The sequence below is a fragment of the Channa argus genome, chromosome 14, assembly GCF_033026475.1.
Source record: "Channa argus isolate prfri chromosome 14, Channa argus male v1.0, whole genome shotgun sequence".
NCBI classification, from domain to species: domain Eukaryota; kingdom Metazoa; phylum Chordata; class Actinopteri; order Anabantiformes; family Channidae; genus Channa; species Channa argus.
In genome coordinates, this window is record NC_090210.1 from 7110349 (window position 1) to 7135937 (window position 25589).

Genomic DNA, 25589 nt, shown 5'->3' on the forward strand with positions numbered 1-25589 from the left:
CTCCGGCTTTTTAGGGCTGTTCACATTCCCCATTTTTACACTTGGTTTGTAAATGTTAAATAACCACCTGTATAGCACTTTTATGCAAAGCGCTTTTCAGTGTTCTCCCTCGTCATTTAACCATTTACACACACACGTTCACACACCGATGGCAGTGGCTGCCATGTAGGTGCTAACCTGACCCACCGGGAGCAACTTGGGGTACAGTGTCTTGCCCAAGGACACTTCGACACGGAGATGGTACGGTGGTTCGAACCACTGCCCTTTGGTCTGCCTTTTTTTCAACCCTACATACGCAACTGAATCAAATTGTTTGCAGTATTTCTAAATTTTACACACTCTAGGCTGCATCCCCGGCTTTTAAGCATTATGCTTAACTAAATAATCACCTCCTGTCTCACACACAGACATGAATCTTGTATCAGTCTTCTCAGGACAGGAAAGTGAAAAATTACATTTCTCAACATTTGAGTTGGTGGCCTAGTGTTGTCATTTAAAGGACTAATAAGGAATAAATCACTATGTTTTATGCAGTAAAAACACATTAATGCGTCGCACAGTTGGCTGTATGTCCAGGACCATATAGTGTTGGACAACAAAATGCTATTAAGGTCAAGTTCCATTCAGGCTTTTTTGTCTTATTGCATTTATTTGTTACCTCCTATTCCAAGTGTCCCAGTCCCTGCTGCTCAACACCAGCTCCTTCCCAGCATGATGGTGCCACCTCATTGCCTCACAGCAGGCATTGTGTTAAATGGTTAATGAGCTGTGCCTTCTTTCTTTCAGACATAACACTTCCTATTACAGCCGAAGACTTCAGTTCTTGTTTCATCAGATCACAAAATCTTTTGTCTGATGTCTGACACAAAGTTTTTTTCAGTGGTTCTGCCAACAACAGGAGCTGTTGCTGAGTGTATTTTATTGCTATTCTTTCTTGTGGTACAGATTTATTGAGTTCTGTACTGATTTTTGTTCTTCAGGAAGCAGCTGCCTCTACGTCAGAGTAAAATGTGCATTTGTGTGCATTTTCTATCTTGTTTATAAGTCAGTGTCTAAAATGTTACATTCATCGTTTTCTATGAGAAATGTACTTTAAACCCATCTAGTAAAATTGTAACCATTTAAATTTGGTTGACCAGTCATGTACCCATGTTTTGTAAGTGGCATTTCTTTCCCTGTGACAAATACATTGTATTGTACATCAATTCGAAATACTTATACAGTGTGGCAAAAGTACAGTAAATCCTCACTGTCATGTGAAAACCACGTGTCTGCAAAAAAACTTTAGTCTTTTAAATTGTTATTTACAAGTTGAATTTTCACAACCAATAAAGAACAACGTAATCCTTTGGTATGGCTGAAAAAATCCAAATCATCCAAATTAAGAACAATTTGTAACAAAACTTTAAAACACTTCTTCCATAAGAGCAACCTGCAACAAATATTTTTTAAACAATTTTTACTCTACTCTTAAATTTAGAGTTTAGGAAACAACATCTTTGGGGAACTTGAGAACAAAACTCTTGGAAGGCAGCTTGAGGTTTCTCACTTAACTGAAATAAAATATTTGATTCATTTAGGGCTCCAATGGTTACACGCAGGTTTGACAGTGTCAGCTTAAGCTGCAGGTATTAAATTGATCCTGAGGATGGATTTGAGAGATATGGTTGAAGGATGAAGTGAGCGGGCTGCCAATTGCCTGTCAGCATAACACTGAACATTTCAACACATGGCATGCCTGCCTAGTCTTACTTGTGTTCTCTCAAGGAAGATGGAGGGATACGGAGGCTGATCTGGACTATTGAGATGCAGTCATGGGAAACAGACTGCAGAATCTGTTGCCTTGCCAACCAAACCCCTCAGAGTGCGAGGGTTAAATGTAAAGGATTCTCTGCCAGTGAAAATATAGGTTGCCATCTGTTTTTATGAGAATCCTTTTGTTATGTATTCGAAAACATGCAACAGTGTGGCATAGTGGTGTTCAGATCAATGGTCTTGAAATAAAAGAGAGAAAAAAATGATCTCCCACTACTTTTTTAATTCCCAGTTCGCCAACCCAGGTGATGCCAATTTCTACTCTGCTTCAAAGCAAACTTCTGAGAAATTGCTGAAGTTTTTCGATCAGCCTAATTTCTGTCTCTGACTATTAATCTCCAGTCGAGCCGACAAAGATATGGCCAAGGCAAGAAAACAGCAAACTTGTTGCTTAGGAACAGTGAGTAATAACACTAACTTTTCTTGAAGCATCTGATTTTATCTCCCATGGTGCGCATAGCTCTGTGTGTGTGTGTGTGTGTGTGTGTGTGTGTGTGTCGTGGGGGGTGCTGGTGGTGGTTAAGGGAGTCAGGTTTAGCAGAGGTTGTTTCTAGGCAACTGTTTGTTTTTCCTATAATTTGAAACTTGTTTGTTTCTCTCTGTTTTTTGTCCATCCTTTTCATTATGGACCTTAGCTCCCCCCACAAATATGATTTCTCATTATTTAGCCAGGGTTAACATGCTCTCTGGTGTATGAACTAAAACAACTCTTTGAACATAACGTTGCTTTGTAGTGTTCCAAAAGGATCCTGAACACTAATTACATTATGATATATTTGCAGCTATTATACTGTAATGCAGTTCACATCCTAAACAGACCTTTAGATTAACCATACACAATATGAACTCTCAACTTTAGGTGTTTTGTTTCTGTTGTTTTAGTTGTTTGTTTGTGATTTCTTGAATTTTGTTTTCTCATTTTTGTTTTACTCTATTGCCAAAATTATGCAATAAGTATTTTGTTTCAACTTGTCCTAATTTTCTTCAATCACATCCAAGTTTTCAAAACATGCCTGCAGTGTAGATAAAATGATGTTTGAAAATTTGACCTATAACAGCATTTGGTTTGCTGCCCAATTCTGCATCTGATGGGAGCAGTTCATTAAATTACTGCCTGTGAGATGTGGCAAAGTAAACAAACAAACCAAGAAATAAACCTCTCAATAACTTTGCAAGACATGGAGCCACTTGCACGGTTATTAGGATGACATGTGTGACATGCAGCATTTTCTTTTTTTTGACACTCATTGCTGTCATCACTTTAAATAAACACACATTTGTGAGTCTGAGCACCAAATCCTTTAATTTGGGAGTAACGCGTTAGGTCAGGGGAAGATTAGGTGTAAGTTAAGGATAGGGCAAGCGTTTAGGTTACGCAGGTAATGCTTATGGTTAAAACTGGGATAAGTTTCCAACAAATGAATTAATGCAAGTCAATGTAAAATCCCTGTTCTGTGTGTGTATGCGTGTATGCAACAGGTGCAGATACATTTTAACATTATTTCAGGGTATTTGTTCAGCCTCACATGTTGTATTTAGCAGAAATGCATTAATATTAAGTAATACTTACGTGGTTCTGTGGTGAAATCATTAAATAATCATTAATGTGAAAAGCTGAAACAAGAAAACACATGCACAGCAAAAAAACTACTGCACTATTTCATGAACACTCTGACAGTAGAGGCAGAGCAGAAACTAATTACAGCATACACCCAACTCCTCCACACACACACACACACACACACACAAACACTGCATCAACTGTACTGATGTATTTTACGATAGAACCCCCCAGATTTGAGTTTTAATTTGATGTGTGTGTGTGTGTGTGTGTGTGTGTCTGTGTGTGAGACAGGTGTTTAATTAGTGGCTTTAAACTGGATGGTTCAGGTGGACACCTGTGGTGAATTCTGTGTTTTGTCATTCCCTAATTAAAAGCCTCACCCTCAGAAGACATGACCTCCCCACCACCCAAACTCACTTAGTGTGTCCATGTGTATGTGTTGGAGGACAGTTGGAGTTTTTATGCAGTATTTCTTTAATTATTCTTTGCCATCAAATCACTTTCTTTTCATAAAGCTCATTATGTGATGATAGGACCGAACAACATGTAAAACTGTACTGAATAAACCCAGCTGAAACAAAAGTTTAATGCCATCTCATTCCTTAAATAACTATTACTGTAACTGTAGGTAGGTTGTTTCCACTTATGTGTCCCATGTAACAGAGATTAAAAAAGAATACTGCACTTTCATTTCATCAAATGCAGCAAATAATTGAATGTGATGTAATAAAATAGATGAATAAAGGTTATATGGCATAACAATGTGATTGTGCCCGGGGTGGTTATGGCTCAGTTGGTAGAGTGGCCGTGTACCAATTATAGGGTCAGAGGTATGCACCCCTCTCCTCCCGGCCACATGTCGAAGTGTCCCTGGGCAAGACACTGAATCCCCAACAGCCCATCCCCAGCTGCACAGCTCTGTTCCCAATCCTGGTAGTAATTGGAGAGGCTTGCGTCAGAAAAGGCATCTGGCATAAAAACTGTGCCAAATCAACATGCTGACAAAATGATCTGCTGTGGTGACCCTGAACTCACAAGATAAGCCAAAAGGACAATAAAAAATATTTCACTGTAACCAACAGTGGCTGCTCAATAATACATGATTACTTTTTAGGACACTGAACATCTTTAAATATGTTACACAACTATTGTCTTTTATGAGCACAATTTATGATGATCCTGATTATATTTTGGGGTGTCTATGATATTTTGCCTATTGGAAAACAAAAAAACATTTTCAAGTGTGAGAAAACAAACTTAAAATGGTCTGAAATGTATATTTTCATTTTCAGTGGTGAATGATTTCCCATAAATCTAAATGTGACCTGTTTGTGCTATGTTACCACTTACATTAACCTTCTTCTACAGCTGATAACCTTTTAGCTTACACTTCTGAGTAATTCCTTTGTGTGTCACACCCCCCCTCCAATTTCCAATATTCAGTTTCAGCAGGGAATACATCCAATTAAAGAAGAAAAATCGCGTTTCCTGGGGACTTAAATTGTGGCACCACTCTGACGTCAGACCACTGCTATTTCAAAGCCGAGTCCCAGAACACGCATGTTATGAGGAGTAAAATGCCCTTGGCCTGATATGCAGTAAAAAAAAGAAAGACAGAAAGAGAAGAAACATGGTTTTGATGGTATAAAATGAAATTGTTTATAAGAGGAAAGCAAATTAAATCAGAAGACTGGCTGGAACTTTATGTGGCCTTCAGATAAGCAAACGTCTATTCTATCATCTCTTCTGAACTTTCTGTTTCAACTGAACCATGAGACAGAACTTAGTTAGCAATACAAGATGCACACATCAGTTAATCCCTCTTAGAAAGTGTGCATTAGTTTAGCATTGTCATGTGCAGTAAACAGATGTCCGTGGTCACAAAACGGCATTCAAGCCCACCTTTCCTTAATCCGACTGACGTCCTTTTTTCTCAACAGAAGTTTCATGTTACATCCCAGGGGTGTGAATGTCATGCAGATTCTTAACAATCTTTACTGCAGTTGGACAGAGACCTCTGTTGGACAACCAGTAAACTACTTTGAAACTACTAAACTACTTTGCAGCTGATGATGAACTACACTTTGATTTCTTACCATAGTTGCCAAAGTAACTAAAAAGGGCAGATGTGGAGTAAATTGAGCCATATCCATCATTACACTCTCTTAATCTCTGCATTACTGTGTATATCAACACGCTCACAAATTAGACAGACTGGAAGGCTATATCATGATACTACTCCCTTTTCACTATGTCATTCCTAATACTTCAAGTATATATTGCACAAAATTAATATATTACATAATATCATATCATGTCAGTTGCATATTTCAGTAATATTGCACATATTACAGGCTACTTTTTAAATCTCCTTTTGTTGTGTTCTGTTATCATTTAAAAATGTATAAAATGCATACATTTTCTATGTATTTAGGGGATCACAAGCATATTTCATAATGCATTCCATAGAACAACAATGACTATGAACCTGACATGGGTGATCTGGGTCACTGCAGTAGCAATGGTTGGAATGTATATTGTTACAGTATAGTCTATAGATTTAATATTCTCAAGTCCTATTAGATAAACACACTTGATACAGTGTTGCATCCCTCACTGTCAACTATTCATTCAGGAGTGTGCTATCTGAACCTGACAGTACCTCCTGTGCCTCCACCATCCTCAGCAAACAAGCCTAAATGATAGTGCACACACCTGTTCTCTGTTGCTGCACTGTGTCTCCAAGGCACATGTCAATTTTCCATTGCACAAACAGGTTTAGACAGGAAGTCAAAATGTCATATTCCCATGTAATCCTATCACATGGTTCCTCCCCGGTGAATGAGCGAGCACACATCTCCCTCGCTGAAGGATGAAAGCGTATTTTATGTGGAATTTGTTACCTGCTAAAAGTCAGGTGCCAAAGTACGATTTTTAGAGTTTCGGGCTTGTGTCACTTGGTGGTAACCCCCTTGTGCAGCACTTTATTGTGACACTGATCATATGCAGAGTAGACATCATATCTTTAATATACACTCCCCTCCCAACTATTGGAATAGTGAGGCAAATTCCTTTAAAATGGTTTGGTTCAAACAAAAGGTGCTATCTTCTAAGCTGTGTATCAGATCCAGATGTAAAAACCTGGAAATAAAAGCTGAAATGTCGATCTCCTGTGTCATATTTATCTTTTTGATGTTTTCAGTCTACAGGCAGAAATAAAGGAAATGGTCTTTCTGTTCCAATACTTTTGGACGGGATTGTATATATATATATATTTTAAAATAAATTGCATTAAAGAATTTGCCTTAAGATCAGACATATCAGCAATCTGTTCCTCTTGAGATTACCTGCGGTTTGCAGCGCATTTAAACTGTTTTTTAAGGTGATCACAACTTGTTTCTTCTGACCCCAAGTGGCCGAAGTATGTTGTGGCAGGTTATTCTGTGATTGTTGACATTAAACATTTAAACATTTTTTTTTAATTTTGATTTATTTTAATTGTATTTGTAATAATTCACAGCAAACAATCTACATTTTAACTCATTAGAAAAATTAGGATCTTTATAGCCTTCTAAATATTGTTCATTTGCGGAACCTTACTGGGCGGCGCTATAGACCATGTGATCAGTAGGGTCTTAATGGGGTTTTGGAGACCGTCAGTGCTCGTGGGATTGTTTGGCAGTAGGGGTGTATTGAGAAGTATGGTAAGTTAATAGATCACCATAGTGTTTGTTTTACCTATTATGTTTAATAATGTATTTTTCTGATACTCGTTTGTTGAACAACGTGAAGGTCACACTCACGTCTTCTATTTTTAAAAGCGGTGTAACAGATAAATGTGTCCGATGTTTATGGAGCGTTAGCCACAATCATTAGCTTCATGTAAATGACTGCAATTGACCGTTATTTAGGCCCATGGACGGAGTTTGTTTAAAGTTTAATCCTTCTAGTCAAGACAGATCACCGAATCCAGCTAATTGAAGTCAACGTTGTCGTATTTTTGATTTCTTGTTTCCGTGGTAGCTTGCGGGTTGTAACTTTAACGCAAGCGCTGATTTAAAAGTGTTTGCTCATAATCTGCTCATGTTAATCTAACGTTAGCAGGGTGATTCAAGACAACGTCAGGTCAACACGAAAACCGTGTTTCGCCTAAGGTTTTTTTTAAAAATATATATATATATGTATAGAGAGAGAGAGAGAGAGAGAGAGAGAGATTTCGTGCGCAGTTAACCTGCATTAGCAACATGAATCTGCAGATTTCCTGCTGTTGGGGCGGGCATGCAGGCAGACATTCAGCGTCTTAAACTGGGATGATGTAAATTATGACACAAACGGGCCAAACTGCACAGTGTCCTAAGATCATTGGTTAACTTCCTTTAATTTCCCCCTGTTTATCTGACTCAACCTTTGGTTTGCTTTTAGGCACTTTGTATTAGATGACGCCCTCTCTTCAGCTGTCACAAAACACTCATACAAATGTGGTTTTCCCTGTTTATGCAGTGTGCTCAGGTGGGGGACTGGCAGAGTGCCAAGGCGATCTATCAGTTCTCTGCTAAGGACATCGATGGCAATGAGGTGTCTCTTGAGAAATACAGGTAAACTATGATATAATAATCTTTATACTCAGATAAAGATTATGGCTTAAGGAATTCATTTATTCCTCCAGGGGGATTCACTTTGTACCTTTTTTTTGTAGAGTTGAAAGTTTGGAAATATTGCTTGTAGCTGTCATGAGTATATTTTACTAAGGTGACTGTTTTTGTTTGTTTGTTTTTTCTTTAATGTCAGAGGTTTTGTGTGCATCATAGTAAATGTTGCCTCTAAATGAGGAAAGACCAGAGTAAACTACACTCAGCTAACGGAAATGCACGCGACCTATGCTGAGAAAGGTTTACGAATCCTAGGCTTCCCGTGCAACCAATTTGGGGGACAGGTAACAAGCATAACCACACTTTGCCTCAGTCTCAATGTTTTTGGTAGAAACATGGTTTAAACAATAATTTGTCTTTACAATATTCAATTCAAACAAACATAAGCTAAACGTTTGCAGTCGTCTTGATGATCTTATGTAAAATTTTCTGACTTGGATTTTTTTTTTTTTTGTTTATCTTATTAAGGAGCCAGGAACAGACCCAGAGATTAAAGAGTTTGCTAAAGGTTTCAATGCTGAATTCGACCTCTTCAGTAAGATTGAGGTGAATGGGGACGGTGCTCACCCTCTTTGGAAGTGGATGAAAGCACAGCCCAAAGGCAAAGGGACCCTGGGAAAGTGAGTTATAATCTTGTTTTCTGCTTACCTAACGTTACATTTGGCAGCCATTTTTATTCAAAGAAACATACAGTTGAGCCACAAAGCAAGCAAAAGACATCAGGGAGAAGACATTAGAGCACAGTGCTGTGAAGGGGGAAATGAAATGTTTAAATTTCATGAGACACAAGTGCAACATGAGAGGGATTGGGTTGGTAAGTGTTGCTGTCCATTGATCAGATTTTAATGTCAGTTAAACGCGGACTGTTTGTAAATTTTGGCACCAGAATTTCCAGTAAAGACATTTTTTCAAGTTTGAATACTCCTATTGGCAAAGAAGTGGAAACGTGATACTGATAGAAATTACTTCTCGTGCAAGTAGCTTCTTCACTCTAAGGAGGACGTGTAGATTATGAGGATTATGAGAAAAACTTTAACAATTTTGCCAAGGTTGGAGTGGTGTGCTTCTAACTCTGAGAATAAAATTGTACATTTTCTACCTTGTTAAATGTGTCAGTGGCAGCCTGTTGTGACTTCAGACTGTAATTTGATTAACCCTGGAATGGGAACACTATGTAAAACCTATCCTGTCATTGTTGTTGATTCTTCTAGAGTCTTCTTCTTTGTTTCTTCTTTGCCTTGGATTAGAGTAGAAATATCTCACAGTCCATAAAAGCTTGTAAGACAGTGTAATTAGCACTTTTGACTGAGGACTCAAGAACCAGGTAATTTATTAGTGTTTTGTGGAAAATGAGTGATCTATACTGACGGAAAAAACGTAGGAAAGAGGCAGACTGTGCTGCAGGAGTGGGCTCCGATCTTTTTCTCCAGTGTAATTTGCTAACTAGCCCATTGTACCCACTTGATTAAAAGCTGTCTATGCATTGTGTTCCACATTAACAATGACACAGCAGCCTGTTTACTGCCTGCTGATTGGGTTTTAATGTTTTTTTTTTTGTCTTCTTTTCTCGTCACAGTAATATCAAGTGGAATTTCACAAAGGTAATTGTTAATATAGTATATATTGTCCTGTTAAAGCATCTATAGTAAAAAAAAATGTTCTTATTTATTTGCCATAACTGCATAAAATTACATGTTTGTACTAATATTTTTTCAAACAGTTTCTTATAAACAGAGAGGGGGAAGTGGTGAAGAGATATGGCCCAACAGATGATCCCATCGTAAGTGCTTTTAAAATAGTTCTCGGTGCTTGAAATGCTGCGAAGTGTGACACCTAATAAATATTTGTTATCTGCTGTTTCGATTTACTTGTATGCGGTTTTACACATGCTAAAGTTTATTCACCCAATATTAATTTAGGCTTGTCATAGTTTATGGTGAATAATGATGCCTTTTTAAAAAATGCCTTTTAAAATCTTTTTGGTGTTTTTTAGTTTTTCAGTAAAATACATTTTCTGCTCATTTGTTTGTGCAGGTGGTGGAGAAGGACCTGCCTAAATACCTTTAATACTACACAGTCTTCCATATTTTTGACTTCTGACTTCTGAACTTCAGTGTATTGGTGTGTTATGTGTATCTGAACCAATGATGGCCTGTCTGTAAACCCAGCACTGGGTAAGGCGGGCTTGATTATCGCGTGCAGCTAAACTCCAGAGCACACCCACACCAAACCCTGTAGGAACAAGTGGGAGATCATCGCAACTTATCCAAAGTAGACACTTGTTCAGCTTAAAAACAGCCATTCCTCCTTCTTATTACAAACACCATCTAGTCCTCTGAATGTTAAGTCAGACGTTTGTGCACCTGTCAATCTCAAAGTTTTCACAAATATCTGTAATCCTGCTGATAGTTGTTTGCACTTACTGATGGGCCCAATATTGTACAATGGCTTATCGTATAATGAAATTGGAAAATAAATGCTGTCTTGAATGCTTGAACACTTATTACAATTATTTCACATGAGTTACAATGTTTAGATGTTGTAATTGTTATTTTAATATTAGTTTATTGTAATAGGCTTTGTGTTTATTCCAATATAAGATTCAAAATAAGCGAAATTTTAAAACTCAATAAGATTAGCTTTGTTTGTAACTTTAATGTAATTGCATTAGGTTTCCATCTTTCCCAAGTACCAGTAAATATACTGTTTTATAGTTGATATTAAATTAGAATTACAAATGTTATCCATCTTGTATAGATTTGCATGCTTACATTTAGGCAAGTTGATAACTCTTTCATACGTGCTTGTGCAGATAACCTCACCTTTAGGAAAAGATCTACAGCTTACATGAACTAGTTGCTTCAGTATGAATGTATGTCTTTCAGTTTTTGCACATTTTACTGCATTTTAAATTTAATTTCAAATGGGGGAAAACCTATTTCCGTTAATAGACATGCAATATTCAGAAAGACAAAGTGAAAACAAAAATCAGCATATCATTTTTATTTTTTGCTAATAATTCCCACTATGTTAATTCAGTACTGTGCAGACCATTTAACAGCTTCAGGACTAAGTCTACAAGCTTTAGCACATTCTTCCTGACAGATCCTCTCCAGCTCCATCAGACTGGATGGAAAACATCTGTGAACTTTGTCTCATTACCGATGTTCTGTTGCTTTAAATTACTGGTTTGGCTACTCAAGAACAGTCAGACGCGTCCTGGTTACAGTCTCCTGCATTTATTTATTTTTTTTAATTAATTTCTGACTGGTAATTTTACTATTGATATCCGTGACATTATGCTTGATGTTTTTTTTTTTTGCGGTATTTCCACTTAATTAGATTTATTGTTATGTCCAAAGAAAAGGCTTTTCCCATCCTGGAGATATCCCGTATTTTACAAATACTGCATGTATTCTAAAGACAAACATTTGCTAGATGGTGAAACAGCTGTGATGCTGTAGCGGCTCACGCACCAGCCTTTGCGTGACAGTGATGACGCACAGCAGCGGCAGAGATGATCAGCACCGCTGGCAGCGAGTGAGTCACAGCATTTGGCAACATACAGCCAAAGATATACCTACATTCTTTGGGCCATGTAGTCTTTATCAGTAAACTGAAGAAGATGAAATGACAGGGTTTCAGGACAGTTTCATGACCCACACCGCAGCATCTACTTCTCGCTGAGGAAGAAAGACAAGGCAGCGCGTCGCCGCCAGAAACCGTCCGGCAGATGGAGGGGAGCACTGCGGAAACCGAGGCTGGCGGGACTACAAGTGAGGCAGCGGCCGCCGGCCTGTGTCTACAGCTTGAACTAGGGGACATCGGTTTGTATGTTTCTTTTAAAGTCAGTCATTTATTTGAGCTAAGCGTGCAGTCGTCCCATCATTGTAGTGGGTTTATTCCTACCCGACAGCACGCGCACGGAAGATGGGAAGGTGGACGTTAAAGAGAAGCTGCTTTAATGTAAATAGACCACATGTGGATGCATCAACACAGGCACCGAAAATGATAGTCAAATGTGCCAAAGCTGTGGAAAATGAATAATAAAATGCTTGGCTGCAGTGTCTCGACTGAAGCCACTGCTACTCTGTTTTAAATGGATGGTCGTTACACAAACACAAGGTGCAGCGGTGTGACTACATCCTCAGACCACGCAAGCACCTGTGTTTTGTCCAACAGAAGCAGGAGCCGCACATGCACACCTGGATGCTCAGCGTCCATTCTAGGACACATACTATGGTCTCTAAGGTGTCTCTTTACTCCTTGGCTCATCAGTGTCCAGAAGAGGGTTTTACATAATCTCATATGGAATTATAAACCCTACACTTCATATCCTGTGGATACTGATGCAATGAATTGATGTCATGGCTAAAAAGACAATAGGTTGTGCATAATTGGGTAGAAGGCACCTGCTCTTCTCAGTTACATTGGTCAAAAAGGTTTTATGCTGCTGAGTTTGGTGTCACATTAAAGTCAACAGCCTGCTATTTTGTCACCTGATAAGGAAGATATCCAATCCGCTTTACTATGACACCCACGGGCTTCAGAGAGACTCCGCTGACACTGACACAAAATGATTGATTACACAAATAAATTTAGTAAGGCAGCTTCCATTACATGCACATTTTTTGTGTGTGTTTTAACACTACATACAAACTGTCCAACAGTTAAGAGGCAGGAATCGGAAATAGTGCAAAGAGTTTGTTCTGTCTGTAGCTTACATATCAGTGGCACATTATTGTGACCTGACCCTAATCCCACAAAGACTCTTTGTGTGAGCCTGCCCAAGGATACTCTTTCTTATTGTTACCTGACAGGTCTTGATGTAGGTTATATGTGTGGGTAGCCATATGTATTCTGTCGCTGCACGGCAAGTCCCAAAAAGAAGAAGTTAATTTAAATGTGGTTAGATTGTTTGCAGTTGCATAATGAATTTTGGTACACAGATGATGTCTTTAAACACTTTTCCTGTCCTGTTTGTTTGCCTCTTTTCTAAAGTGCGTTGCATGCATTCAAATGTTCTTCAGCATGTTCCTTTTCAACCCAATTTGTTCTCCATCCTGGCCACATTTCTGTACAGTGATGTAGGTGCTGTCTGCAGGTCAGTCAGTAAGTCCACTACTTTCGTTCAGGCTGAAGTATCTCAACACAAATTGGTCAAAGTGCAATGAAATTTTGGACAAATATTTATAGTTCCAGAGTATGAGTTCTGATTACTCTGTTTTTTCCTCTAGCACAATTTTGAGGTTTTCATTTGTTATTTAAAGCAAAAAGTCTTGGATGATCAAATTGCATTTTTTTCCTACTGAGCAACCAGTGACCTGCCATTAAGATACAGATCATATTGTAGATTAACTGTAGTCTGTGGTGCCTTAGTGACAGCAACATCTGCTGCACTGTGTGCTTTAACACGGCTTAAAGATTCATTATCGCAGATCTGTCAGCAGCACTTTCTTAATCTTCACCCTCACACAGCCTGGAATTTGCCATGGTGATGAAAAACACGTAGTATCTAGTACTGTGAACTCGCCACACTCTTCAATACACAGATACATACTATACAGCTACAGCTATTTGTGTCCTTCATGTCTTTAGAAAGATTCTTACTAATCCTCGTGTGTGATTGGCTGGTGATGTGATCTGGAGAACTCAGCCAATGACAGCATTCAGATTAGGGAGGAAGTCAATCCAATAGAGTTTTTACCTTGACAGTACAAATCTACCTAATCCAGGAATAGAAAACACTGGCTACACACTGTAGTGGTTTGACTGCTGAATGTCACATTTTGGTTTTGCCAGAACTTTTGCTGCACGCTTTTTTTCTTCCCATTCTGGATTATCTGACATCTGCTGGTGAGTTAACCACCAGTTTATTTTGAACAAGACTGATTTGTACAGATAGCTGTATCTAGTAAAGTGAATGTATTGTGCAGTGTCCCGTTTAGTTTACAGCCTGAGTTGAGAGATGCATATGATGATTTCCATTAGTGGCAGTTCTGGAGAACATACTCTCTCACTATCCCTTGCTCAGCAGGATGGGCATTTCTTAACTCTATGACTTAAATTTACGGCTAATCCCAGTGTGAGTGTGATGCTAAAGTTGGCATATTTGAGTAGATCGTGAACTGCTAATGTGCTAAATAATGACAAGATCTAGATCCTTTTCACCCTTGTTCTTCTCTCTTCTCTCCGCAGATTCAGCCAAGAAGGAGGCTCAGATAACAGAGGTGAGAAGCTCCTTTACACTACACACCTGTCTGTCTCTCCTGTCTCTGTTGCTTTCATGTTTTATTCCCCTTTTTTCATTGGGTGGTTTTACTTTCCTCATGCCAGATGCCGTCCCCATTCGGAGTGGGCCCAGGCCACGAGAAAAAGATTGGTCACAGGAGGGTGGATTCCTCAGGAGAGACAACGTACAAGAAGGTAGGCTTTCAGCTTTCCTCTTTTTCTTTTCTCTCTTTTTGTCTTACATACTGTACGTAGGTTTGCTTGGTATCACGATTTCATCAACTACTTTCCACCTACATCTGCTGTTCTTTTTACTGTTCTCCACCTCCAGACCACCTCCTCTGCCTTGAAAGGGGCCATTCAGCTGGGAATTGGATATACTGTTGGCAACCTCAGCTCCAAGCCTGAGAGAGATGTGCTGATGCAGGATTTCTATGTGGTCGAAAGCATCTTCTTTCCCAGGTGTGTTAGTGAGTGTTTGTTCCTGCATGTTTATGACCATATGTGGTTGGTAAGTATGTAATATAACTGTTCTTCTTCTTCTACACTTCCTGTTTGTCCCACCCTGCTCCACACAGTGAAGGCAGTAACCTCACGCCTGCCCACCATTACCCAGACTTCAGGTTCAAAACTTACGCCCCAGTGGCTTTCCGCTACTTCAGAGAGCTGTTTGGGATCCGACCAGATGACTACCTGGTGAGATATTGATTTTCTCCTGTGACTCATGATGCATTTTGTGTGAAAGCTTATAAAGTGCAGTCAAATATTACCGTTGCTTACTGCTTAATAGAGTATTAGTAGTAAAATATTTGCACATCACGTAGCATAAACACCTATTGGTTAATCAACTGTTCTTTTGCTGTTATATTATTGAACTCTTTCTTATATTTGTATTGTATAATATAACATAACATAAATTAGATAGATTTGTGTAAAGTGTCCTCAAAGCATTTGACTTATACACATACAAATTAAAGCGTGTACACACAAACACAAAAAAGACTATTTCACGTCCCCTTACTTGTCTTGCTTGTCATTGTGAACACACAGTACTACACAGCTACACATTTAAGCTCTCATTCTGCCTCTTCCAGATTGAGATTAGCTTTCTTTTTTTAACTTCAAGTAGTGGTAGCAGACAGTGACAGAGAAGTTCGTTTTTTGTCTTGACATGTTCTTCTTGGTGGAGTAATAAAAATATGTAAATATCATTACTTGGATAGACAAATTAACACGATGTACTGGGTCCTTCTGTCTCGTCTTCAGCTTTAAATTTCATTAAACTGATTTCATTGTTTACAAAGTTCCAGGGTCTTTAGTTCAATGATAGTGGGTTTAAAATTAAATGATCAGTGGTCGGCACTTAGTGCTTCCCTCCTTGACAGTACCAGAAGTACTTCACACTGCTTCTCATTCACTTATTCACACTTACACTCACACGTGCTGACGCTGAGGTGGCCTGACCCACTGGGAGCAAATAACTTGAAATTCAGTGTCTTGTTCAAAGACAATTTGACATTTGACAGGAGGAGCCAGCAATCGAAACACCAGCCTTGCTTTTGATGGATGACTGCTCTACCTCTTGATCCACAGTTGCCCCGAATTTTAAGCACACTATTAGTGTTTAGGCTGAGCTGCTCTGAGTGCAGTTTAATATAATTTACTTTAGTTTGACTCCTGCTAGTGCACTTAACATTCAGCACCAGCATGACGTGGGTGAAAGCAGCAGGTCCAAAGAGAATTTTGTAACTTTACTGGAAGTTACTGGAGCTTTACTGTTCCTAATACTATACTGTGGTATACACTGACTGCTTATGATTGTATATATTATATGATTGTCATATAATATTTTCTAATATTAATGTTGACACTAAGTGAACAGGAATCTTTACAATCTGAAACAACATGCAATGATTTACTCATGCAATAATCTAAATACTTTAAAATGTTTTGCCTTTTTACAATAATTATGTTACTTATCTTATCATCCTTTTTGTATTCAGACATGAGTGCACATGTGCAAAATTTCTGTACAGGATTAAAAAACAAAAAGTCAGTATACAGTACAAATACGTATTCAATCAACCAACAAACAGTTGCACTAGGGTTGATGTTATTGCACAGTGTTAGAATCTTTAACAAGAATGCATATTATAGCGAGTATTTGTTCACTGGGAGCAGCTCTGGGTTTAAAGTCTGAGAGTCTGTCACTGAAGGAGCTGCAAATCCCACCCCGTGTATCACTGTGTCATACATGGGGTGGGATTTGTTCTCCAGCTAGGATGATAGCTTGACTACCATCCCCCTTTCCCCCACCTCCTGTACTGTATCCAGGGGCATCCCCAGGCCTGAGCCGGCCTTTCTGAACTTATGTAGTCTCTTCCTGCTGAACCAGCAGACAATGCCATAAAAAATGTCTGAGGCCACCACCGAGTCAAAGGACTTCAGTAGTGCTCCTTGCACTCCAAAAGACCTTAGTCTCTTCAGCAGAAAGAGTCTGCTGTGTCCTTTCCTATAAAGGGCATCATCTGTCCATCTGTGTTATCTGTCCAGTCCAGTTTATTGTTTAGGTGAACACCCAGATATATTAGTCATTTAGTCATTTATATGGCTATTTGAAAACTCTATTAGATCCGATATTAACAGTGATGTGTAATCCTGCAGTAGTTGTAAGGCTTGATTTACAAATTTGGTGAAGCAAACAACATTTCACAGGTGACATATAATGACATTTAAACAACCTTATTTGCCAGAGGGTTAAACTACTCATCCTAAACATAGAGTGTGATCTTTAAACTGTACTGTATTTTGAAATCGCCTTTCTAATGTTTTATGTCAAATTAAAGCCTTAAAACAGAGTTAACTGAATTCTAATCTGTTTTTATTCTTCTGTGTCTCTTCTCTTTCCAGTACTCTCTATGTAATGAGCAACTGATTGAGTTGACAAATCCAGGAGCTAGCGGCTCCATATTCTACGTAACACGTGATGATGAGTTTATTATTAAAACTTTACAGCACAAAGAGGCTGAGTTTCTACAGAAACTGCTTCCTGGATACTATATGGTAAGTCAAACATACTCTAAATCATTATGATAAATTCAAATGCACCATTTTGATATTTAGAATAAAGTAGCGATATAGCCATGGATTTCAAAAACGAATAATTTTGTTTACAGCAAAAGTTTATTTCTTCTTAATTACTATCTTCTATCTTAATTACTTTATTAATACTTTGTTTTCGGGTGGAATTGTAAGATTTAAACCTCTGCCGTAAGTCTTGTAATAGTTCATCCATTCAAAGATTTGGATTTGGGGGGTGTTTGTGTATTAGCAGCTGAAACATCTTGTTATCTTTATCCCCATTATCCTACCCCATGATGTTGACTCCAGTCAGCAGTGACAACAGCAGGTGGCCTTGTAATAGATAGGAGCAGAGAGGTTGTACCTGACTGAGACCCAGCAGTTGCACAGAGGAGACACATATGGCTGAGATGAGTGCAGATCATTAGGGCCCAAGCACCACAAGCTAAGTTTTAAACAATATTTCTATATTTCTCTCTGTCTTTTGTCTTCCATTTTCTGCTGTCCCCAGAATTTGAACCAGAACCCACGGACTTTGCTGCCAAAGTTCTTCGGCCTGTACTGCGTTCAGTGTGGGGGCAAGAACATCAGAGTTGTTGTGATGAACAATATTTTACCACGCTCTGTACGTATGCACCTCAAGTTTGATCTGAAAGGCTCCACATACAAGAGGCGAGCGTCCAAGAAGGAAAGGGAGAAGTGCAGACCCACTTTTAAAGACCTGGACTTTCTCAGTGACATTCCTGATGGTCTCACTCTGGACCAGGATACATACAACGCTCTGGTGAAAACACTGCAGCGAGACTGTCTGGTGAGAGAGAAGTAGAACAGAAGTAGAACAGCGTTTTAGTTTTGTTTGTTTTTTTAAGTAGCAAAGGACATGAAATATTTAACATCTGGCTCTGTATTTGACTTCTTCTGAGTGGATGAATAACACAGCAATTAAAGAGTAGAGCAAAAATCCCCTCTGTGTCCCTCTTAAAAATTAAGTAGATATATATAAAATGTCGCAAATTTTCTTTGAAGCTCAGGACATGTTTTGAAATGATATGTATACATTTGCAACAGGTTCTGGAGAGTTTTAAGATTATGGACTACAGTTTGTTGCTTGGGATCCACAATAAGAACCAAGCAGAGAGAGATCATCAGCCTCAGAGCTCCTCAGCAGGAGGTGCTGATGAAAAGAGGCCTGCAGCCCAGAGGGCCTTGTATTCCACTGCCATGGAGTCTATACAGGGAGGCTCAACATGCAGGGACTCACTGGACCATGATGACACGTAGGCCGCACTTCGATAATGTTTGCCTGTGTCATCACATTGAATTTAGAAGTTACTGTAATGTTCTCTAATGTGTTGTAATGTAATGTTTGTCATTTTCTTAGTATGGGTGGTATTCCTGCTGTGAACGCCAAAGGAGAGGGTCTCCTGCTGTTTATCGGCATCATTGACATTCTGCAGTCCTACAGGTAGGCAACAAAACATCTTACTTATCAGGGTTTGTGAGAAACGGGCTTGTAATAGGTGCGTTTGTATCAAAATGTAGTTTAACTGAACTTTTGTGTTTAAAATGGAAGAACAAGGACCATAGCAAGTGTGGACATACTGAGTGTTGATCAGCCTAATGTGAAAATGCGCAGCTACTCTGCAAATGAGGTTTCGGCCACTATTTCAGCCCCAGGTTGCCAGGTAACCACAGTAAGTCGTTGAATGACTTCAACTAAATTATTTAATTGTTTAACAGGATGATTAAAAAACTGGAGCACTCCTGGAAATCTCTCATCCATGACGGGGTGAGTAGCTTTAACAAAGGTATTATGTAATCGTCTGTATCCAAGCAAAACACACCTTAATACTGTATCAAATTTATTTGTTTAATTACTCATTTATTTATTGCCTTATTTTGCCATTATGTTTGTCTTTGATTTGTTGCCATTGTTTATGAAAAACTCAAAGTCATTAAAATTGTCTGGTCTCTCTGTGTCACAACTAGGACACAGTGTCAGTTCACAGACCTGGTTTCTATGCTGAGAGGTTCTACAAATTCTGTAGCACCGTTGTCTTCAAGAAGAGCTGCTGTGAGTCCACAAATGTGCATGAACCCAACCCTTCTTCTTTATCTTGTTTTTCTTGTTTTTTTGATGGCACTAATGCTAAATAAGTATTTATTTATTTTCCATCCGATTTGAAAATTGGGACATTTTACTATTTGGTATGAGACTGCAGTGTTGTAAGTGTTGCTTGCCTTCACAGCACTGCGGTCGTCTCCATCTAAGAGGGGCCGAGGGACTCTCACCATGTCAAAGTCCAGTGTTGGGACCACTTCCGCAGGGCAACGTCCCTCATTGAGTGATGAGAAGCAGGAAAACCTGGACAACTTGGAGAACTTGCGTGGAGCTTGCATCTTCCCAATGCTTGAAGACAATGGTAGGACTTCTTGTGAACTATGGTAGGCAACATTGGTATGTCGTGACATGACATGAATGTATATGAGCAGAAAAATTGGATAATTACACCGTAGCTTTCAATATTGTCTGTGTTTATCAAGGCCAGATGCTTTAACCAACAGCAGGGACCATGTTAATGCTGCTTGAATATATTAAAAAAATAAGAAAATAATGAAGTTAACTAGTGACTGTTGGATTTTCCCTGTTACTTTGTGTAAGCCTGAACTTGGCACACTAATAGCTTCAATTGCCTGCAGTTGAGTGCTCCATTTTCTCTTTAAATGAAATTAAGTGAACCTTTATTGATCCCTTTGGAGAAATAGAAAAGCAGTAGCAGAATTGCAACAGCATCACAGTAAAACTTAAACAAATCGACTACATATTCTAGCAATAAAAGCTTTAGAAAAGTATAATGTGCTGCGTACATAGGAAGCAATAAGTGCTAGAATAAATAAATAAAGAGAAGAAGTGATTGTTAAAGAAAGGCTTGTGTCCCCTTGCTACTGTGAGTACAAAGATATTCAACTTAGTTTGAGACAATCTGCAAAGTAAGCAAAAGTAAATGTGCAATATTTGATGTCCACATTCACACTTACCACACTGTGTTCACAAATACATACAATGTTAAAATGACTAAAACCTGTGCAAGCAAACAACTTGTTAGGAAATAAATGATACAATAAAAATTAATCCCAGCATAAGATGTTAAAAAAAAAAAACCCAGCAGATCATCAAACAGAACAGGGCTGTTGGACAGAGATCATAGGACTGAAAGATAGTTTGAGTGAATCAGTTAGACATCGATATTATTCCTGATGACTTGTTATAAAAGGACTTACATAAGCTCTGTTTGTTTGTATATTTTCCTTGTATATTCTCCTCTTCCCCATGACTCATGATCATTTTATGCCCCTCAGGGAGAGAGCCACCCTGCACTCCTCCATCATTTGAAGATGCTACTACAGCATCCATCGCTACAACACTCTCCTCCAACAACTCCTTACCGACCACACCCTTTGATACACCAGAGCACCCACGCTACAGGAGACAAATGCACTCACCGTGCGTGGCTAGGTCAGAGGACCTGAATGAACAGGAAATCTCCTATCTGATTTGTAAAGCTAACGATGGTGCAAGGCTGGTTTCACATATCCAACTTTACTGCTTCTCATGTGTGATCTGCGTTTTCTTGTGTACTTTCAGGTCACAGAAGGAGATAGTTCAGGTCCATGGAGAAAAGCAGGATACTATAACAGTGGAGGTGGAGCTCAGGTACACACAGTTACTAACTTAATACCCATATCTAACCTTGTAGCAGTATTGTAACCGTATTCTTTGTCTCTCTGTGTAGTAAAATCCCAAAGAGCCCCAAGCTCACACAGAGGATGGAAATGACCTCTCCCAGCCATCTGTCCCCTGATCATCGCCCCCTTGCTATTACTTCATCCACGCCGTCCTCAGCATATTCTGCCTCTACTCTTCCCCCTTCCTTTGTGTCTTCTTCCTCCACTGCTCAGTTGTCTCAGCCATCATCCTCCACACTTTCTTCATGCATCCGTCCATCCACCAAACCACTCACCTCTCCCACAGTTGCTCAGTCTTCCACTCTTTCTGCTCATGGCTCTCATTCATCTGCACAGTGCACACTTCCCACTTCAGGTCTTTACGCCTCCACCCTGCCTCCTGCCTCAGCATTTATTCCCATCTGCCCTGCGTCTCCTCACTCCTCCACGCAGAGCTCCTCTCATCATCTCCCCTCAACACCTCCCTGCTCTGTACCTCCGAGCCCACAGGTACCTCAGCAGGTGACGTGTACGTCATCCAATCAGCTGTCTGTGTCCAGCAGCCACAACTCACTGGATGGGGAAGTGCAGGTGTCCGACATCTACTTTGTAAGTCTTTGTTGTTATTTCTTGTTTGCTTGTTCACCTGTCTTTTGCTGGAGATGTAAAAAAATAAATTAAACAGCTAATTTCAAAAGATAACAACAGGCTAAATTGTTGTGCCATAGGTGTAGAAGCCGACAAATAAAATGCATAAAATGATGATACATTACAATATTACTTTCGTTACTAAACTCGCTTCCAGAAAGTAAAGAACCTTTTCTTTGTCTGTTTATTTGATCTATTGGGTCTCTTTCAGTGGCTCAGTCAGGACAGCGTGGTAGAGTTATGATGGTGAGGGGGGATGTGTGTGTTTTGCCATATGCACGTACTATGGGGTTGTTCTTGCTGCCCAAAGTGCTTTCTTTCACACCATACAAGCCACCAATCATACTTTATGCTTTCGAATGTAACGGCAGACCACAGCGGTTGTCTTTCCTTTATTAGAATGATGTATTTATATCTGTCTTTCTGCATTTATGCAAGCTGTCAATGTCAAACACATTGAAAAAAATGTCTCTATTTTCCACTTTCTGTTCTTTCTTGCATTTCTAATAACCACTTCTGTCATCTCACAACATTTCTCTTTTGTTATATATCAACTAAAAACAACTGAATTCCAAGTATTGTCCTGTGTACAAATTCCATACCTCTGTGTGTTCATCTGTTTGTGTGTGTGTGTGTGTGTGTGTGTTTGTCCATGCACCAGTATGCAGATGGCAGATATTGGGTGTACTCTCCAGTTCTTGGCCGTCGTAAGCTAAACTCTAGCTCAAGTTACAATGTAAGTCACATGCAAAGTAGTTGGAGTAATTTGTACTACTAGGAGATATTCCCTCATACCACTGCATAGCTGGTAGCTGGTCCATTTGGATTGTCACAAGCACTGCTGCTTATGGATCTTCAGAAGGACGTACAAATAAAGCTATAGTGCATTGGACAGGACTTAATTAGTGCTATGTCTGCAAGTAAGAACACTGCTTATGAAAGCCGCGGCTTCTGAAGGGCCATCTTGTGCATTTAAATGGAGCATGCGTCTTTATGTAACACGTTTCCAGGGTACAGTCATTTAAATAAGAGGATCTTGGCTTTCTGCAGTTAGTTGACTGTAGCTTCTATTGTCTTTGTGCTTTTAGTGATCCCCCCAGCTCCTGCCCTCCAATACTCAGGTAGCACAGAGCAGCTGAAGAGCTGATTAGTGCTATAGTGTCTGACTACAGTGAAATCCCCTGTCTGATGCTGGAAACCTCACTTTCTCAAAGCTGCACATTTGAAAGCACCAGAAAACCCCCTGATAAATCCTATCAAATACAAATACAAATCTCTATAGCATCAAATTCCCATTAGTATAAATGCAGCAATGAATGAATTAATTAAAATATTCTTAGTTATAATTTACCTAGTTATAAATAATAATTAGAAAACTGTTTAAAAGCCAAAAGCCATGTCATGAGATTTTGAGACAAATGTGTGTAAACACTAGATACAGATACTAGAATTTCCATCATAGCCATGATTACTTTAAACTAGTAAGTGAACAAAAACTGACATGCAGAAATCTCTGATATTAAATCATGAAAACTGTTCTGACTTTGATAGTAAATTGTGTTTATATTACAGATCAAATTTGTCACAAAAAAATGTGAAAATGTTTTCTGTGAGTTTAAATTGAAATTGCACCATCTTTGTCAGATCATAATGTCACCCTCACTATTCCACTGTTTCTCAAAAACATATATATATATATATATATATATATATATATATATATATATACACATAATTATAGACAATAGGACATGTCTTGTTTGCTTATCTTGTCCTCAAACCTTCAATTAAAACTTCTTTCAAATATCATCAGTAGTAACCACATCCATTGGGCACTTTGAGCAGGCCCTTTGCAGCCCTCACCCATAAAGACTGTAGAGTGCAGCTTGTCTAAAGGAATGTTGTTATACAGTAACTGCATAATCCCAATTCTAATTTCTCTATCTTCTGCTGTTCCCCTCTGGTGTCTATGCTTGGTGACAGAACACTCAGGAGGACCGGAGCTGGGTGTACTCTCCTCTGCACACTGGCTCAGAGTCCAGAAGGGGCTCAGAGGGGGATAGTGAGACAGTGAGTACATGGATGGTGTATAATTCACAGAACATAGATGAGTGGGTATATTTGCTGTGGTCCTGTTAGCATCTCTCATTGCTCTTCTGTTTCTCTCGTTCTATTTCTCTGTCAGTAACTCACAATGAAGACAGCAGTGACAGGTCTCCATATACAGAAGCTGTGAGGTTTTTTAGTAAAGACACCAGGACACTGTGAAGATTTCATCCTGGTTGCCCAAGCTGCATGTGGAAGCTTGCTTTGCCAACTGTGATAGAAACTAAAGGAATGAACATGAAATAATTGAAGTATAGCGTGCAAACACATATATAAAGAAAATTATCAAAATGTTATGCAAAAAATCCTGAATTAATATAATCAATTCATGGACAATCTGACAGATATCGAGCTGAGAAATCACATATCACGTGGAACAATCAGCTGAGTTAATTTCTTTATGATTCTTGTGGCTGTCACGTATTGTTGCAGACGTGCTGACTGCTGTGGGAGTTTTAGTGTTCATTAGTCATGCTGCACTGTGCCAGCTCTGACTATGCAACAAATCTCTATGTTTTTTCTTTTACCTAAGTTCAAATTTATATGTACATTTATTTTCCACTAGGGGCATGTCCAAGCTGTGTACTGTTTATTTTTAGCACTTTAACAGTGTGAGGTCTTTTGAAATGATCTTTAATATGTTTAGTTGTTTTGTCATACAATTTAACACACTAACACACTCAAACACAGGTAATGTTGCATTGTAAAAATACAGTGTGTGCAAAGTGTTTTGTTTTTCCAATGTGTCCAACAAAGATACATTAATCTGACAATGAATGGTTGTGTTAAAATGCCTTATTGACTAACTCATTTTCCTAACTCTTTTTGATATTGTAGCCACATTTATGAAGAAAATTCTTCAGGCATAGTTAAAACAATATAGCAGCCATTCATTTTCACTTTTTTAGTATTTAATACACAGAGATTGAGAAAAAAACTAATGAATCAAATTATCTTTTTTAAGTTGTAGATAATCTGTGTGAGTTCTTTGAGGTCTTTATGTAAGTCTGTCTGTGCACCTTTTTTTGTGTGTGCATGCATTTGCATGTACAATGTATAATGTGTGATATGGAGATGTGTAAAATAATGTCTATCCAATGTTGTTATGGACGACGAAAGTCTGAACTAGCTGTAAGCATGTTTGGTGTAGGAGAACTATGGCATGTGGAAATATGGGCAGCACACGTGTTTAATGGCTCTGGATGAATGCTAGAACTGAAATTAAACAAACTGAGCTAACCTCAGTCGCTTTTCTATACAGTTTAGACACACAGTACCTTCCATCTTATACCTGGTGAAACTTGTGGAAACGCAACTGACCATAATTAAACTTCCTGACTGTGACAACAAGCACTGCTGTAATATATTACTGTAGTCTGTTATTTGCATCTGCTGAACCTAACCAGCCTGTTTGTTAGCACTGTGCTAAAGAAAATAAAGATTATATTGTATAAAAAAGTAATTTATGATTTTCTAAAACAATATGGTTCATACAGCTTCTGCAAGGGGCACATTTTTTGTAATTGTTGAATGTTATTTGCATATTTAATCCACTAGATGTCACCAAAATGTCTCAAATGTAATTCTCAATACTGTTCAATTCTTCTTTATAATATTTGCAATATTCACCCCTCGTAAACGCCCTGTAAAAAGTACTTTGCACAAAGACATATGCTACTAAAAGAGCTGCCTATAGGCCATGATTGATTTTATTTTGTTCTTTATGCACTATAAAGGGAAGACTTAAAGCCTCGTATCTCGTCCCTCCA

At 38.8% G+C, this 25589-nt stretch overlaps 2 protein-coding genes across 5 annotated transcripts; both read left to right on the forward strand.

Annotated features, from left to right (window-relative positions):
- The first annotated feature begins 6984 nt into the window (after positions 1 to 6984).
- On the forward strand, positions 6985 to 10525 carry LOC137098296 (phospholipid hydroperoxide glutathione peroxidase-like). The gene is made up of 7 exons (XM_067474400.1): positions 6985 to 7083; positions 7880 to 7974; positions 8168 to 8312; positions 8497 to 8648; positions 9605 to 9629; positions 9749 to 9808; positions 10063 to 10525. Exons 1-7 carry the CDS (start codon positions 7018 to 7020, stop codon positions 10093 to 10095), a joined length of 576 nt encoding a protein of 191 aa, XP_067330501.1. The 5' UTR covers positions 6985 to 7017; the 3' UTR covers positions 10096 to 10525.
- A 944-nt stretch (positions 10526 to 11469) lies between these two features.
- Positions 11470 to 25589, forward strand: LOC137098293 (phosphatidylinositol 4-phosphate 5-kinase type-1 gamma-like). 4 transcript variants are annotated; one of them, XM_067474396.1, is made up of 18 exons: positions 11470 to 11855; positions 14227 to 14258; positions 14365 to 14454; positions 14591 to 14721; positions 14838 to 14955; positions 17170 to 17322; positions 17852 to 18151; positions 18409 to 18617; positions 18722 to 18805; positions 19081 to 19129; positions 19330 to 19414; positions 19590 to 19763; positions 20701 to 20857; positions 20987 to 21055; positions 21135 to 21675; positions 22376 to 22450; positions 23698 to 23784; positions 23900 to 25587. In XM_067474396.1, exons 1-18 carry the CDS (start codon positions 11762 to 11764, stop codon positions 23900 to 23902), a joined length of 2451 nt encoding a protein of 816 aa, XP_067330497.1. In that variant the 5' UTR covers positions 11470 to 11761; the 3' UTR covers positions 23903 to 25587. The 4 variants fall into 4 exon arrangements, 3 of the variants coding, with proteins under 3 accessions (XP_067330497.1, XP_067330498.1, XP_067330499.1); XR_010910596.1 differs by lacking the exon at positions 22376 to 22450 and adding an exon at positions 21926 to 21960 and having other exon boundaries at positions 11475 to 11855; positions 23900 to 25588; XM_067474398.1 differs by lacking the exon at positions 11470 to 11855 and adding an exon at positions 13254 to 13884 and having other exon boundaries at positions 23900 to 25589.

Excerpts from the sequence above, each read along its gene's own strand:
- LOC137098293 (XM_067474396.1), top strand. The coding sequence starts at position 11,762 with ATGGAGGGGAGCACTGCGGAAACCGAGGCTGGCGGGACTACAAGTGAG. Across the intron at positions 11,856-14,226 it reads GCTTGAACTAGGGGACATCG|ATTCAGCCAAGAAGGAGGCT; the intron begins GTTTGTATGTTT and ends TTCTCTCCGCAG. Across the intron at positions 22,451-23,697 it reads ACTCTAGCTCAAGTTACAAT|AACACTCAGGAGGACCGGAG; the intron begins GTAAGTCACATG and ends GCTTGGTGACAG.